The sequence below is a fragment of the Sarcophilus harrisii genome, chromosome 4 (assembly GCF_902635505.1).
Source record: "Sarcophilus harrisii chromosome 4, mSarHar1.11, whole genome shotgun sequence".
NCBI lineage: Eukaryota > Metazoa > Chordata > Mammalia > Dasyuromorphia > Dasyuridae > Sarcophilus > Sarcophilus harrisii.
Genome location: NC_045429.1, coordinates 131128408 through 131141229, shown reverse-complemented (window position 1 = coordinate 131141229; position 12822 = coordinate 131128408). Strand labels below are relative to the sequence as shown.

Genomic DNA, 12822 nt, shown 5'->3' with positions numbered 1-12822 from the left:
AAAAAAAAAGTAAAGATAGTTTTCAACATTCACCCTTGCAATTTTTCTTCCTCCCTTCTTATCCCCTCCCCTAGCCAGTAAGCAATCCAATATATGTTAAACATGTCCCTCTTTCCTCCAAGTTAAAAATATAAACTCCTCTGCAAGGCACTTAAAGACCTTCCCACAGGCTAACCCCAACCTGTCTTTCCAATCTCACTATATATTTCTCTCCTTTGTGCCTAAAATAGCCTTCTTGCTGTTACTTACATTTAACCTCCATACTTCTCTCATCTCTGTGATTGTGCAATGGTTGTTCCCAACTCTCTTTTACCTATACTTATCTTCCTTTTAGATTCACCAAAAGCAATCGTTATACTACAGGTAGGGAATGTCTAGCCCATGGGCCCTAAGGCTCCCCCAAAATCATTTGTAAAGGCAACCTCACATAATGATTAGCTGAAAACTAGGTACAACAACTTCCCATTTATAGAGTTCTCTTAAATTCTATAAGTTGATAATTTTTTATGGCCCATGAATGATATTATAAATATTTAAATGGCCCTTGGCAGAAAAAAGTTTTCTCACCCCTGACCCACATAAAAGTTTTTTTGATCTTCCCTTGGCTCCTAGTACCCTCTCACTGAAACCTATCTTCTAGCTGCATAGATAAATAGATAGATAGTCTACACTTCCATGAATTAATTAATGAGCATTTATTAAGCACTGACTCCCTACCTTATTAAGCACCATGTTAAACAATGTGATAAGAATTATGCTTAAACTCTGTGGATATAAATAATTCTTGGGCAAGGGAAAGAAGAGAAGCAAGGGAAAAACTGGATTGGCATCAAACCCAGAGCACAGCTGCTAAGAACATCTTCTTTATAAAGTGGAGGCAGGGATGAAAGAAAGATATAAAACAGGACAAGATGAAAGCAAATGATAATAACAATTCTGAACATGAATAACACATTCACTCATAAAACAGAATATCAGAATGGATTATAAAGCAGAATCTAACAATACTCTATTTACAAGATATTTGTGAAACAAAATCACACAAAATTAAAATAAGAAACTAAAAGAAAAACTATGTTTCAGCTGAAATGAGAGGTAGCAGTCCTCCACCAAGAGAGGCAAAACAAATTTAATTAAAAGAATTAAACAGGAAAATACATTGTGCCAAAAGATATCAAAGACAGTTAATTATATATATAAAACGAATTTATGAAACACAAGGAGATATGACAAACAACTGTCAGTGAACCTAATGTACAAAATCAGATTTTCATAAAAGACAAAACTAGATTATGATTTGCTTTGTAATTGGATTTCTCTTTATAGAATGATGAACTATAAGATTCTTTATTTAAAATTTTTTAATTGATATTTTTTTATGTTGCCCATTTTCAAACATATTCTGCAGTCTACTTCAACAGAACCATTTCTTTTAACAGAAATTGGGGAAGAATAAAAACACCAGTTTAGCAAAGAGTACAGTGTATCATATATAGTGTCCCACTTTAGTTATTATTTTATTTTTATTCTTAATAAGCACCAAATCAATGGACATTTTCATGAAATTATACTTTTATTATGAACAGCTTGCTATTAATAAGTCCAACCTGTAGCTTTCAAAGCTGTCTGGTTTGTCTGCTTTAAAGTCATGGACTTAACTTTTTTCTTTCCTTTTCCTTCTATATTATCATCCCTTATTCTCTTTAATAACTTTTTCCCACCTTACCATCTCAAAAAAAAAAAAATCCTTCAAACCACTATACGTAATCTGAAATAGATGGCTTATTCTGCATCTTGAGTATCATCTCTCATTAGGTGAATAGCATGCTTTATCACAATTCCTCTCTAGTTTTGGTTGGTCATTGTGAAATTTAGAGTTTTGAAGGAGAGTTGTTTATATAATATTAGTGAATACATTGTAGTTTTGGTTTTGTTCACTCACCATCAATTCATACGGATTTTCCTACAAACCTCCATATCACCACATCTTTCTTTATACTAATAGTCTATTATATTCATAAAACAAAATTTTTTAAACTACTTTCCCATAGTTGGTATCATCTTTGTTTCTGGTTCTTTAGTAATTTTTCCCTCTTTCTTTGAATTTCTTAAATATAGTGCTGGTATCACTGGATCAAGAAGTACACACAGTTTAGTGATTTCAGGTGGGAGTAGTAGTTCCAAATTGTTGTTTTGGTAAAAATAATTGCACTACATTAAGTTTTGTTTCATTATTTTTCTGTTCGCTTTATTGCTATGTATATATTTTTTCTGTTTTTTTACTTCTGTTACTTCATATAAGTCTTTCTCTGCCTTTTTAAATTCTTCGTGTACCACAAATGAGAGGCTTTCTGGCATAGGAGATAGATTTTTCCAAGTCAATCTTGATGGATTAATTTCTTTCCCCTGATATACTAAGAAGCTCTCTCTAAGAATATTAGTTGCAAAGTGGGTGAGCCTATCCTGCGATACGTTTCCCTTTGGAGCTTCCTGTACCAGTGAAACAATAGATCTTGTCTGAAAGCCAAATTCCTTAAATACTGGGAATCTGCTCTTTGCAGGTTCCCTGTTCCTTGTTATAAAAAATGGTGATACAAGTGGGGGAGGAGGGAGAAGGAATACACACATAAACACACATTATCCCCCTACCCCCAACTTCCTTTCAGGTTTAACAGCTACCTCTTCCAGTGTATTTACAGTAAGATTTAAGTTACAAAAATTTATTTTCTTATATCTCAGGAATATATAAAATTATTTATCTTTTATATAAAAGGAAGAATTCAAAATAATCTGAATAAAATAAAAATTGTATCTGTCATGGTGAATCAGTTTTGTAGATAGCTTCCTAATTTACTGAAAAAAGTGTAGGCAAAAATTAAATTCTTGAGTACTTTTCAGAAGAACAACATGTAGGGGAGAGGGTTAATAGAGTAAAAATTCTGTCATCCAGACTCTAGAAGAGCAAATATATAACACTCTTGGGTTTTCCCTTTTTCTATACAGCCTAAGTATGTATTTATGAAATTCATTTTTATTCTGTGATGTTACCAATTTCAGAAATATGTACATGTGTGGGAGAGTATGCAGATCTTTGGAAAGACTGGATCTTGCCTGTGACTCAAGATTTTTTTAGGAAGAAAATGAGTTGGTTTTCTTAAGAGATTGCATTTCTTGGTTGTCCTTGGGGTTAGAGGTCTGGTTTTAGATCTCTAGTTGTGGTTTCTAGCTTTAGAAACAGGCCAAAATTTATTGTTTGTATTTATTGTGATCCAAGGAATGTGAATCTATAGCCTGAAAATGATAGCATATATCGCTTTTAAAGTACCTTTTTTAGCCCTAATTCTTACAATACTTATTTTATGGGATAGTGGTTGGCTACAAATGTGTTTTAAGTATTGACTTTCTTTCATGTTAGATGAGGCCCCCATCATTTCTTGTTGGGGGTATCAGCCTCTTAACTCATTTTTTTTTGGTAGTCCATCCTACATATTTGCTACCTGCTGAAACTAATTTTTCTACTTTTATATCATATGTCATTGTTCTAAAGAACTTACAGCTCCCCATTTTCTTCTGTTTTGGGGAGAGTCAGCCTGTAAACATTGATATAGGGAACACTTCTGCCAGTTCAGGTCATAAAGTTGTTGATTAGGTCCAGTGGAACAGAAAATATTGCTTTAGGAATAAGTTCCTGGGGCAGGTAGGTCGCGCAGTGGTTAGAGCACCAGCTCTGAAGTCAGGAGGACCCGAGTTCAAATCTGGTCTCAGACACTTAACACTTCCTAGCTGGGTAACCCTAGGCAAGTCAATTGCCTCAGCAAAAAATAAAAAAAATAAAAAAATAAAAAAAAAGAAAGAAGTTCCTGAGGAAAGAAATAAATATGCAAGTTGAAAATAACTATATATCTAATATTATATAACAAAGAAAAGTGATGAGAGCTATACATTATATGGGAGGCCTTTTTTTCCCTATTTCTTTGAGATTTAGTCAATGGGGTGGGTGGGTGGGAGTTTAAAATATTCTATCAATGTTGATAGAACTACTAGAACATGAAACACTTGGTCATACCTTTTATTTATTTTGTATTTATAATACCTTGTTTATATTTTGTGTTCTTTATATACTTATATATGTACATATTGGATTTCCTTATATTGAACTCCTATGAGTAGGAGGTATTTCATTTTTTTCTCTTTGTATCCTCAGAGCTTAGAATATTGTTATAGTAAGTGGTTAGTAAAAACATACTTGATTTATCATAATACCTCACATCATGGATGTATTCCTGTCAATGAAGAGGAGAAATAAATAAATAAAAAGAAAAAAAAGAATTAGGTTTCATAAGGCCTTGAATCTGGAGAATATTATAATTCAGCTGGATAGAGATGAAAGCATTGGGAAGAAGACATAGTAGGAGGGAAGGTTTTATGCTTAAGGCACTGCTTGTTATTCCACACATTCTAATGAATGATCTTGTCAGCACTATAATTCCAAAAATGCTAACTTTGTGCAAAATTTTGGGTTTCCCCTTCTGAAACTATCTTTAGAACTTTGTATTCTGTCAAGTGTTGTCTGTGGAGGTAGAGCCAGGATGGTGAAGGAGCGGACACAGTAGAACTAGCCCCACTGTTCGACAATGTATCATACCAGTTTCTATCTGGGAAAGGCAAGAGAGAGGCACAGTCATTTTTTCTGCCCAGGGCAGCTCAGGAATAGAGAGTACATCTGTGAGAATTGGGTTCAGGGTTTGGTCAGAAGCATTCATTCCATTAACCAGGAACTGATTAAAAGTTGACTAGCAAGTGCCATATTAGAAAGAGATTAGAGACTCCTGAACTAGTACTAGGTGCAGGAATAGGTTCCATCTGGCAGCTTTGTTATCTGTTTCCATAGTATGGATTGTATCTGTAAGATGGAAACGGGGAGTTGTGAGCATGGGTTCTAGTTGTGTACTGAGTAAGGAACAAGTTCTAGGAAAAAAAAACATGCATAGCTTTGTGACTTTGATCCCAGGAGCAGAGTATTGACTCAGTTCTAGCCTTCTTTTAGCTCAGCATGTGATTTTGCAGTTCAATAAACAGGATTGGAGTCGCAGACCTGATGGGAACCATCACATCAGACACTCTAAATTTGCCCAGCATTCCAGTGGGATAACAGTGACTGAGTCCATTAGCAATTTCCTGAAACTTCCAACCAAGGAAAAGCCAATAGTTCCAAACCTGGGTCAAGAACTTATACTCAGACAAAGAAGATAGTGAATAGACTTTTCCCCACATTGCACCACTTTTGGAAATCTTGCAGGCCTCTGTATTAAGCTATGAAAGCAAGAGAGGATGTAAAAGGACAGAACCTGAGAATAGATGTTCTACTTGCTTTCCATGGAGTATACTGAGCCCAGCATTAAGATAAATTCCAAAGTTAAGAAGGTTGGCAGACTGAGTGAATAAATAAAAAGAAAAACTAGATCAAAAGCTACTATGGTGACAGAGAAGCTCAAGATACAAACAGAAGAGAATGACTTTAAAAAAATCTACATACATAGCTTCAAAGAAAAATTCAGTTTACATAGAAGTACAACAAGAATTCCTAGAAAAAGTTGAAAAGCAAGATTTGACAGGGGAATAGGAGGAGGAGAAAGAGCCCAACAAAAATTTAAAACCACATGAGAAAAGAAGGAAAAAAAAATGAAAAAAAAAGTTTCTCGAGCTATTGAAGAAACATGTGAAAAGAGAATTAATAGCTTGAGAAAAGGGGTAGAAAACCTTAATGAAGAAAATGACATCTTGAAAATTATTGTCCAAGTGGAAGCTAATAAAACTCCATGAATTATGATTATTGACTGTAGCATCAAATCTTCATCTTTTAAGGGTAAATTGGAACTTTGGAAACAACCATGACTAAGGTGAAGTTTAAGAATGTGGTAAATATAATGTTGAGTGATTAGTTTGAACTTAAACCTTATAAAAATCTATATTATGTGCTGCAGTATTTTCTCTATAATGTCAGTTATGGGGCCACATATAATTTGTTCTTTTCCATTGCTCAAAAGCTGAGGAATTAATGCATAGTAAAATTGCATTGAGTCTTTGACCCCATGGATGAATTCTCTGTGTGCATTGTCATTGCTGACAAAGAAATAAATCAATACAGTTTTATGTTTTTTGACACAAGTTTCAGAAATGTTGCCATTTTCCCATGCAAGTTTCATTTTTATGTCATACTGGAAACATTGTTTCATCACTGGTTATGATCTTTTCCAAAATGTGAAAGACTAAAATGTAAGGTATTTGATGTTTCTTTCATCACTTAATAATTTAACATTTCTTTTCAGAAACTTGACATATTTATTTTCTTTCTACACAAAATTGTTTACCAAAATTAATCAACTGTCATTTTCATATGTCTGGTTGGTTGGTTGTCATGCACATTCTTTATTACCTTAAAAAAAAAAATTCTTGAATTTCTCATCCTTGATATTTCCTTTTTTTTTATCCCACTCCCCAAGCCTTGTTTGACTATTATCAAGCATCTCATTTGCCTATTTTACTTAACAGAATCTGTTCAAATCACCACAGATGCTGCCATAAGGATAAATTAAGAGTATTCATACTTGTTATTTATACCTTAATAATCTTTGATTATATAGTCATATTTCTTTAAGAGGGATTTATAAAGGAAAATCAGAGAAAAACTTTAATAGTAAATGTGTATTCTGTAAAGTTTTGAATCTTATGTAATGACTAATTGTTTTCTATATAGTAATTTGCAATCTTTGTGATTTTTAGCTAGGTTGTCTTCTCTTTAGGCTTGATAGTCACATCATAATGGAAGTAAGCCTGTTTTACATGTTTCCCATGCCAGCTTTTAAGCCCTCAGATAAACATTTGTAAATTACTGTGTGAGGAATAGTCTATAGCAAGTTTCTAGAATGCTATTTCCCAGTTTTCCCAGTATTTTTTGTGAAATGAGTTTCTGTTCCAAAAGTGTGGATGTTTGGGTTTAACATATATCAGATCACTCTGGTCATTTATTATAATTTATTCTACTGATCCACCTTGCTTTTTCTTAGTACTAGATTGTTTTGATAATTACCACTTAATTAAAAGAAATAAGATAATTACAACTTTATGATTTTGAGATATGTTATGGGTAGACCACCTTCCTTCACATTTTTTTTTCGTAGATTCCCTTGAAATCCTTGATATTTTGGTATTCCAAATGAATTTTGTTATTTTTTCTAACTCTATAAAACATTTTTCATAGTTTTGTTGTTATGGCACTGACTAGATTAATTTAGGTAGGATTGTCATTTTTGTTATATTTGCTTAATCTTCCCATGAACAATTAATATATTTCCAATTGTCTAGATCTGACTTTATTTGTGTGAAAAATGTATTATGGTTGTGTTCATAAAGATTTTGACTTTGTCTTATCAGGTAGACTCCAAGTATTTTATATTATCTACCTTGTTTATCTATTTTCTCCTTCTATTTCTTGTTGCTGGACTTTGATAAAAATGGGAATACTGATAATTTTTATGTGTTTTTTTTTTTTTTTTTTTTTTTTTGCAACTTTGCTAAAATTAATAATTTCAAATAATTTTTAGTTGATTTTTTTGTGGTTCTCCAGGTATAACATATCATCTTCAGAGTGATAGTTTTGTTTCCTCATTGCCTATTTTAATTTCTTCATTTTCTTTTCCTTTGATATTATTATAAATAACATTTTTAGTACATTATTGAAAAATAAGAGTAGTAATGGGCATCCTTGCTTCATACCCTTGTATTAGGAAGGTTTCTACTATATCCCCATTACAAGTAATGCTTGCACAGTAACATTTAAATCAGGAACTTCAGAGAATTAATTTTAATGACAGTACATTTAGAAACACTTTGTTGCATAGTTTGATTGTATGTTTCTATAAGTTGCTAAGTAAAACTCAATTAAAAAATCCTACAACCGTTTTTGTATTTCACTGGAATTATGTTTGAGATATATCTATTTTATAGTTGACTTTTTCTTTTTCCCCTTCATAGGAGACTTAACTTTGAAAAATGGAACCAAATCCTTGATGGAATTCAATACAGAGGATTCCTGTCTCCAGCAAGATACAGGGACAACAGTGCATAGTAGTATTGCCTTTTTATGTGGAAAAACACTGGTTAGTCAACATAGATTCATTCTACATCTTGGCTGTTATCTTGTAACAAGTGTGTTTAGTTGTGTATTCTGGTCAAAAGTGAAAAAATAAGCAAAACTAAAAGGACTCTTTTTTACTGAAAGCTAAATATGACTCCTATACTACCTAGTGAGACTTGAAATTATCTAGAGAGTGATGAATTAGAGTAGGTAAGTTAGTTGTAGGGGAATTGTTGTGTTCTTAAGTAGCTTCCTTCCTTCCTGGGGGAGAAGAAGATGAAAGAAGGGGAATGGAGGGGGAAGAGGCAGTAGAGCTTATAACCCCTGAGAAACTACTAAATGTTAAAGTGGATTTGAATGTATAAAGAAATTAAATTAAAAAAAAAAAACTGAGCATACAGTCATTTGATTAGTCTGTTGCCATCAATGGTAATTAATAAGAGGATTTTTTTGGGAAACAACTTTCTTTTGAGAAACAGCTTTTTGTATTTGAGGGGTTAAGGGCTGTTAAGAAGTCCCCAAGCTCATTTTTATGAGCAACTGTAGTGATGTTGTGATTGCCTATTGATAGGATAACCAATTTAAATCTGCCCAAAGCACAGCAGATAACCTCAGTGTTCAGAAATATGGGGTGAGGAATATTCTCATTCTCTTGTCTGTGTCTCTCTCCGCCCCTCCCCCCCCCCCGCCCTTTCTCTATGTATGTATGTATGTATGTATATGTATATATATGTGTATATATATATATATTTAAATTTTTTTAATTTTTAATTTTTTAAAATATTTAAAAGTACTGATGCCATAATTTTTCACCTGAAGGAATTTGAAAGTAGAACTCTTATTAATTTTTGATCAATCTGGGTTACTCAATTGTCTCAATTCCTTGTAATGCTGTAAAATCCATGCTTTATGAAAAGCACCTAACAATTAAATTTTAGCTAATTGGCTTCTTTTAATTAATTCCATCTTTGGTCCACAAGAAGCTAAAAGTCGACAAATAGGAGATGCATCTAGTCTTGTGCTTTCTTCTGAGACATATTACTAGGCCATTTGGAGTTGATCATCCTGAAACCTGTTATCTTCTAAGACATCTGAAGATAAATTATATTTGCATTTATTCTGAAATTGAATATCAACATAAGTAATTCTTCATGGAAAGAACCAAAATTTGGATTGAGTTTAAAGGGATAAGAGTCTTCCAACTCAGCTTATGGTATAGAACTTAGCTTTGATATAAATGATTTTTGATTAATGGGAAAAATCTGCAATTCAAGAATAGAAAAGACTGCATGGCTTAATTATCACAGTTGTATGTTAACATATTAACAGTGGTACAGTTGAGAAATCTATAATGCATTGAAGGTTGTGACAAAGTGATTAAGACAATGCCAAGTGACCCTTTGATATAGAAATGGACTAAAACCTTTAAATCATCTTGATTTTATTTTGAAGAAACTTTAAAAATTTTAAAGAATCTCTAAAAACCATTTTATTATTGTGGTTTTGATTTTTATAATTTTTTAAAATAGGGAGCGCCTGAATTTGTCACCTCAACAGAATGTGTACATTACTTTGAATGGAGAACTACTGTGGCCTGCAAGAAAGACACATTTAAAGCTAATAAAGAGGTAACAAGTAAAATTTTGCATGTTTACTAGATAAATTGTAGTGATATACAAGGGTTGAAATGCTCATTTTGAGAGACAAAGATCATTTTAATTATCACACCCCAGTTTAACAAAGCTAGTATATCTTAGTTGCCTATTTAAAATAGTTTTGAACAGTATATAAGTAGAATGAGATATCCTAATTTTAAAGGGCATAATACTTAGATTGGTAATTTTAGTTTTAGGCCTTTTTACATATATGACATAGACTATAACATCCTGGGCATTATTTAATAAATTGTCTTCTCAAGCTCTATGGGTTAAATGTTATACTAGTTATGACTAAATTATTCATTTTAAATAAATGAGTCATCAGGATAAAGATCCTGGATTATTACATATGTCTCTGCATGAACTTGTAATCTCTATGTATTCTTCATCATAGATACCTTCTTTACCTGCTTTGACTATTTCATTTTTTTTTTTTAAAATAACACAACAGCTATTTCTAATTAAACTATGCATAATGGGATCTAATATTCTTACTGTTGCTTTCAAATTCTTCTCCAGGTTACTTGATTTTGGCCTCTTTTGTTTCCTACTGGTTTCCCATTTTATATTTCGGGCAAACTCATTCAAAGCCCCTTTATCTTAATATTTTGCTCATACCTTATTATAGAGTATATATTCTTCACTAATGTCTGTAGTCTTGCTTTTCTTTTTATCATCTAATTATCTCTGAAATCTACCTTCTATGAAAATGAAAGAGAAGTGATGACTGATGTCTGTTCATATCCTGTTTTTGACACTTACTGGCTGGGTGACTTTGTGTTAGGGACTTGTCTCAATTTCAGTTTTGTTAGAATAGATCAGTGGATAGAAAGTGAGCCTTGGAAGACCTAGCTTTAAGCCCCACTTTGGAAACATACCTGTAGAGCAAGTCACTCAACCTCTCACTGTTCTACACGACTATCTAAAGCTAAAAATTGTAGATTTTCTCCATTAGGGATTTACCTATGTAGTTCTAGACCAACAGAAAAAAAGAGAGAGGCAGAAAAAAATACTTATTCTGTCTATCACAAGGTTATAGAGAGACATATACTTTGCATGATTAGAAATGACTAGAATGACTAGAAATGACTAGAAAATGTGAGATATATTATTTCTAATTCTCGATTCTGTTGTTTTACTGCTATGAAAAATACATTTAACTTATTTTTTTAAAAAGAGATTCTGTTTCTTTTGATAACATATGTTAAAGGACTGCCACAGATAGTAAAGAAAGCTGTAAATACTGTAAAAAAATTTAATGCTACCTTTTTCAGCCTTGTGAAGCAGTTAAAAAAAAGAGGCAAAAAGAAGACATGACAACAGAGAGGCAGAGGAGAGACAAATAGCTCCATTCTTGAATGGAGTAGAACAGATAGAGGGAAAAATATTGGTTGAGAATGACGAAGCTTGTGAATTTTTGGGCAGACGATATTTTGAGATGGAAATCACTGTTAATTCTCCAGTTACCCTACTTTATCTGAAGGGAATACATAAGTGATATCCCTTATCTCAACCAAAGTTTGTATGTCATACCCATTCTTATTTTTAATTTAATAGGAAATGAATGCTTGAGTAAAGAATCTTAAAACTGGATGGATCCTTAGAAATCATCTAATCTATTTGATTTGGAAAAGAGAAGTTTGAGAGACTTGATGATTGGTTTAAGAGATCACAGAGGTCTAAAAAGATCTGGCACTGCAACTGAAGTCTCTAGGTTGCCAGTCCAGTCTTCTTTCCATCATACTAGGAGCTCAAATATTTTCTTAAGGGGAAATAATTTCCTTTTAAAGTAACTAATTGAGATATTCTTGAAGTTGCTTTAGAAATAGTCATAGCTGTGTCCTTTAGCAAACTAGTCACATCGTTTTTAATTTTCTTTTTTGGACTTCTGACCTAGTTTTGTTCTCACACTTCTCCTTTTTGGTTTTCATTTTCTTGTTTTACCCTGCCATTGGTTTTTATTATCTAAATATCCCTCTTATCTTCCTTCTGCTAAGGAAAAAAAAAGTTTTTTCAAAGATATTGCTAAGCACTCATTTTCCTTCTCTGTTTTTCTAGATGATGTCCTTTTTGTTTTCATTTCTTTCAGATATAAATCTCAATTCCTTTTTAGAACAATTTCATTGTAGTATTAAATCATCTCATCTCAGTTTTGAAATTGACTTTAAAATATTAGTCTATTAGTACACTAATACTGAATAAGTCACCCTCTCTATGTACTGAAATTACTGATCTGTTAGTGAGCTTTAAAAAATCTTGTATAAAAGAAAAATAAAGTATATAGGAGTATAGGAGAAGGACAAAAGCCTGCTGAACAAAAGGGAGAAGGGAAAAGGGGATCTGAAAATTTGAACCAAATGAACTTTGAGTCTGAGTCAATTTCTGATAAAGTTGAGAAGAGATTTTTGTGAACCTTTAGAAAATGAAGGTTACTCAAAGCCGTCATGGCTTCATCAAGCAGGTCACGTCAGATTATGCCAGATCAAAATGATGCTATAGATATAGTCTATCTGGATTTAGCAAAACATTTAGCAGAGTCTTGTGCTATCCTTATGGACAAGATAGGGATATATATATTAAATATTAAAACAGTTAGATGGATTGAGAATTGATTGTGTAAACTAAAGAAGTGCCTTTAATGATGTATGATGTCAGCTTAGAGAAGATCTCTAATGAAAAGTCTCATTGATCAACCCTCAGTCCTATATTGCTGAATTTTCTTATGAATGACTTCTTTGAGATATAGATGGCATCTGTCACAAAGCTGGTATAGCTAGCTAATATAGTGGATCCAAAAACTAGTGTCCAAAAGTATTTTGGTAGCCTAAATGGTGAGCCACATTTAATAAGAAAACAGTTCATGGGTACACACACACACACACACACACACACACACACACGTCACTAGGATTAAAAAAAATCAAATTCACAAATACAAGATGAAAAAGGCATGGTGAGAGCAACTTTGAAAATTTTTTAGGAATTTTGGTTGACCGAGCTGAATCAATCAACAAAGAGGTAGGATTA

General features: G+C 32.6%; 1 protein-coding gene across 1 annotated transcript in view; it reads left to right on the top strand.

Annotated features, from left to right (window-relative positions):
* IGF2R (insulin like growth factor 2 receptor) overlaps positions 1–12822 on the top strand; it is a 135573-nt gene that overhangs the window by 36558 nt on the left and 86193 nt on the right. Inside the window, exons 3-4 of the mRNA XM_031937531.1 lie at positions 8035–8159; positions 9667–9765. Of these exons, the coding sequence (XP_031793391.1) occupies positions 8035–8159; positions 9667–9765 (224 nt within the window). The remainder of the gene's footprint in view (positions 1–8034; positions 8160–9666; positions 9766–12822) is intronic.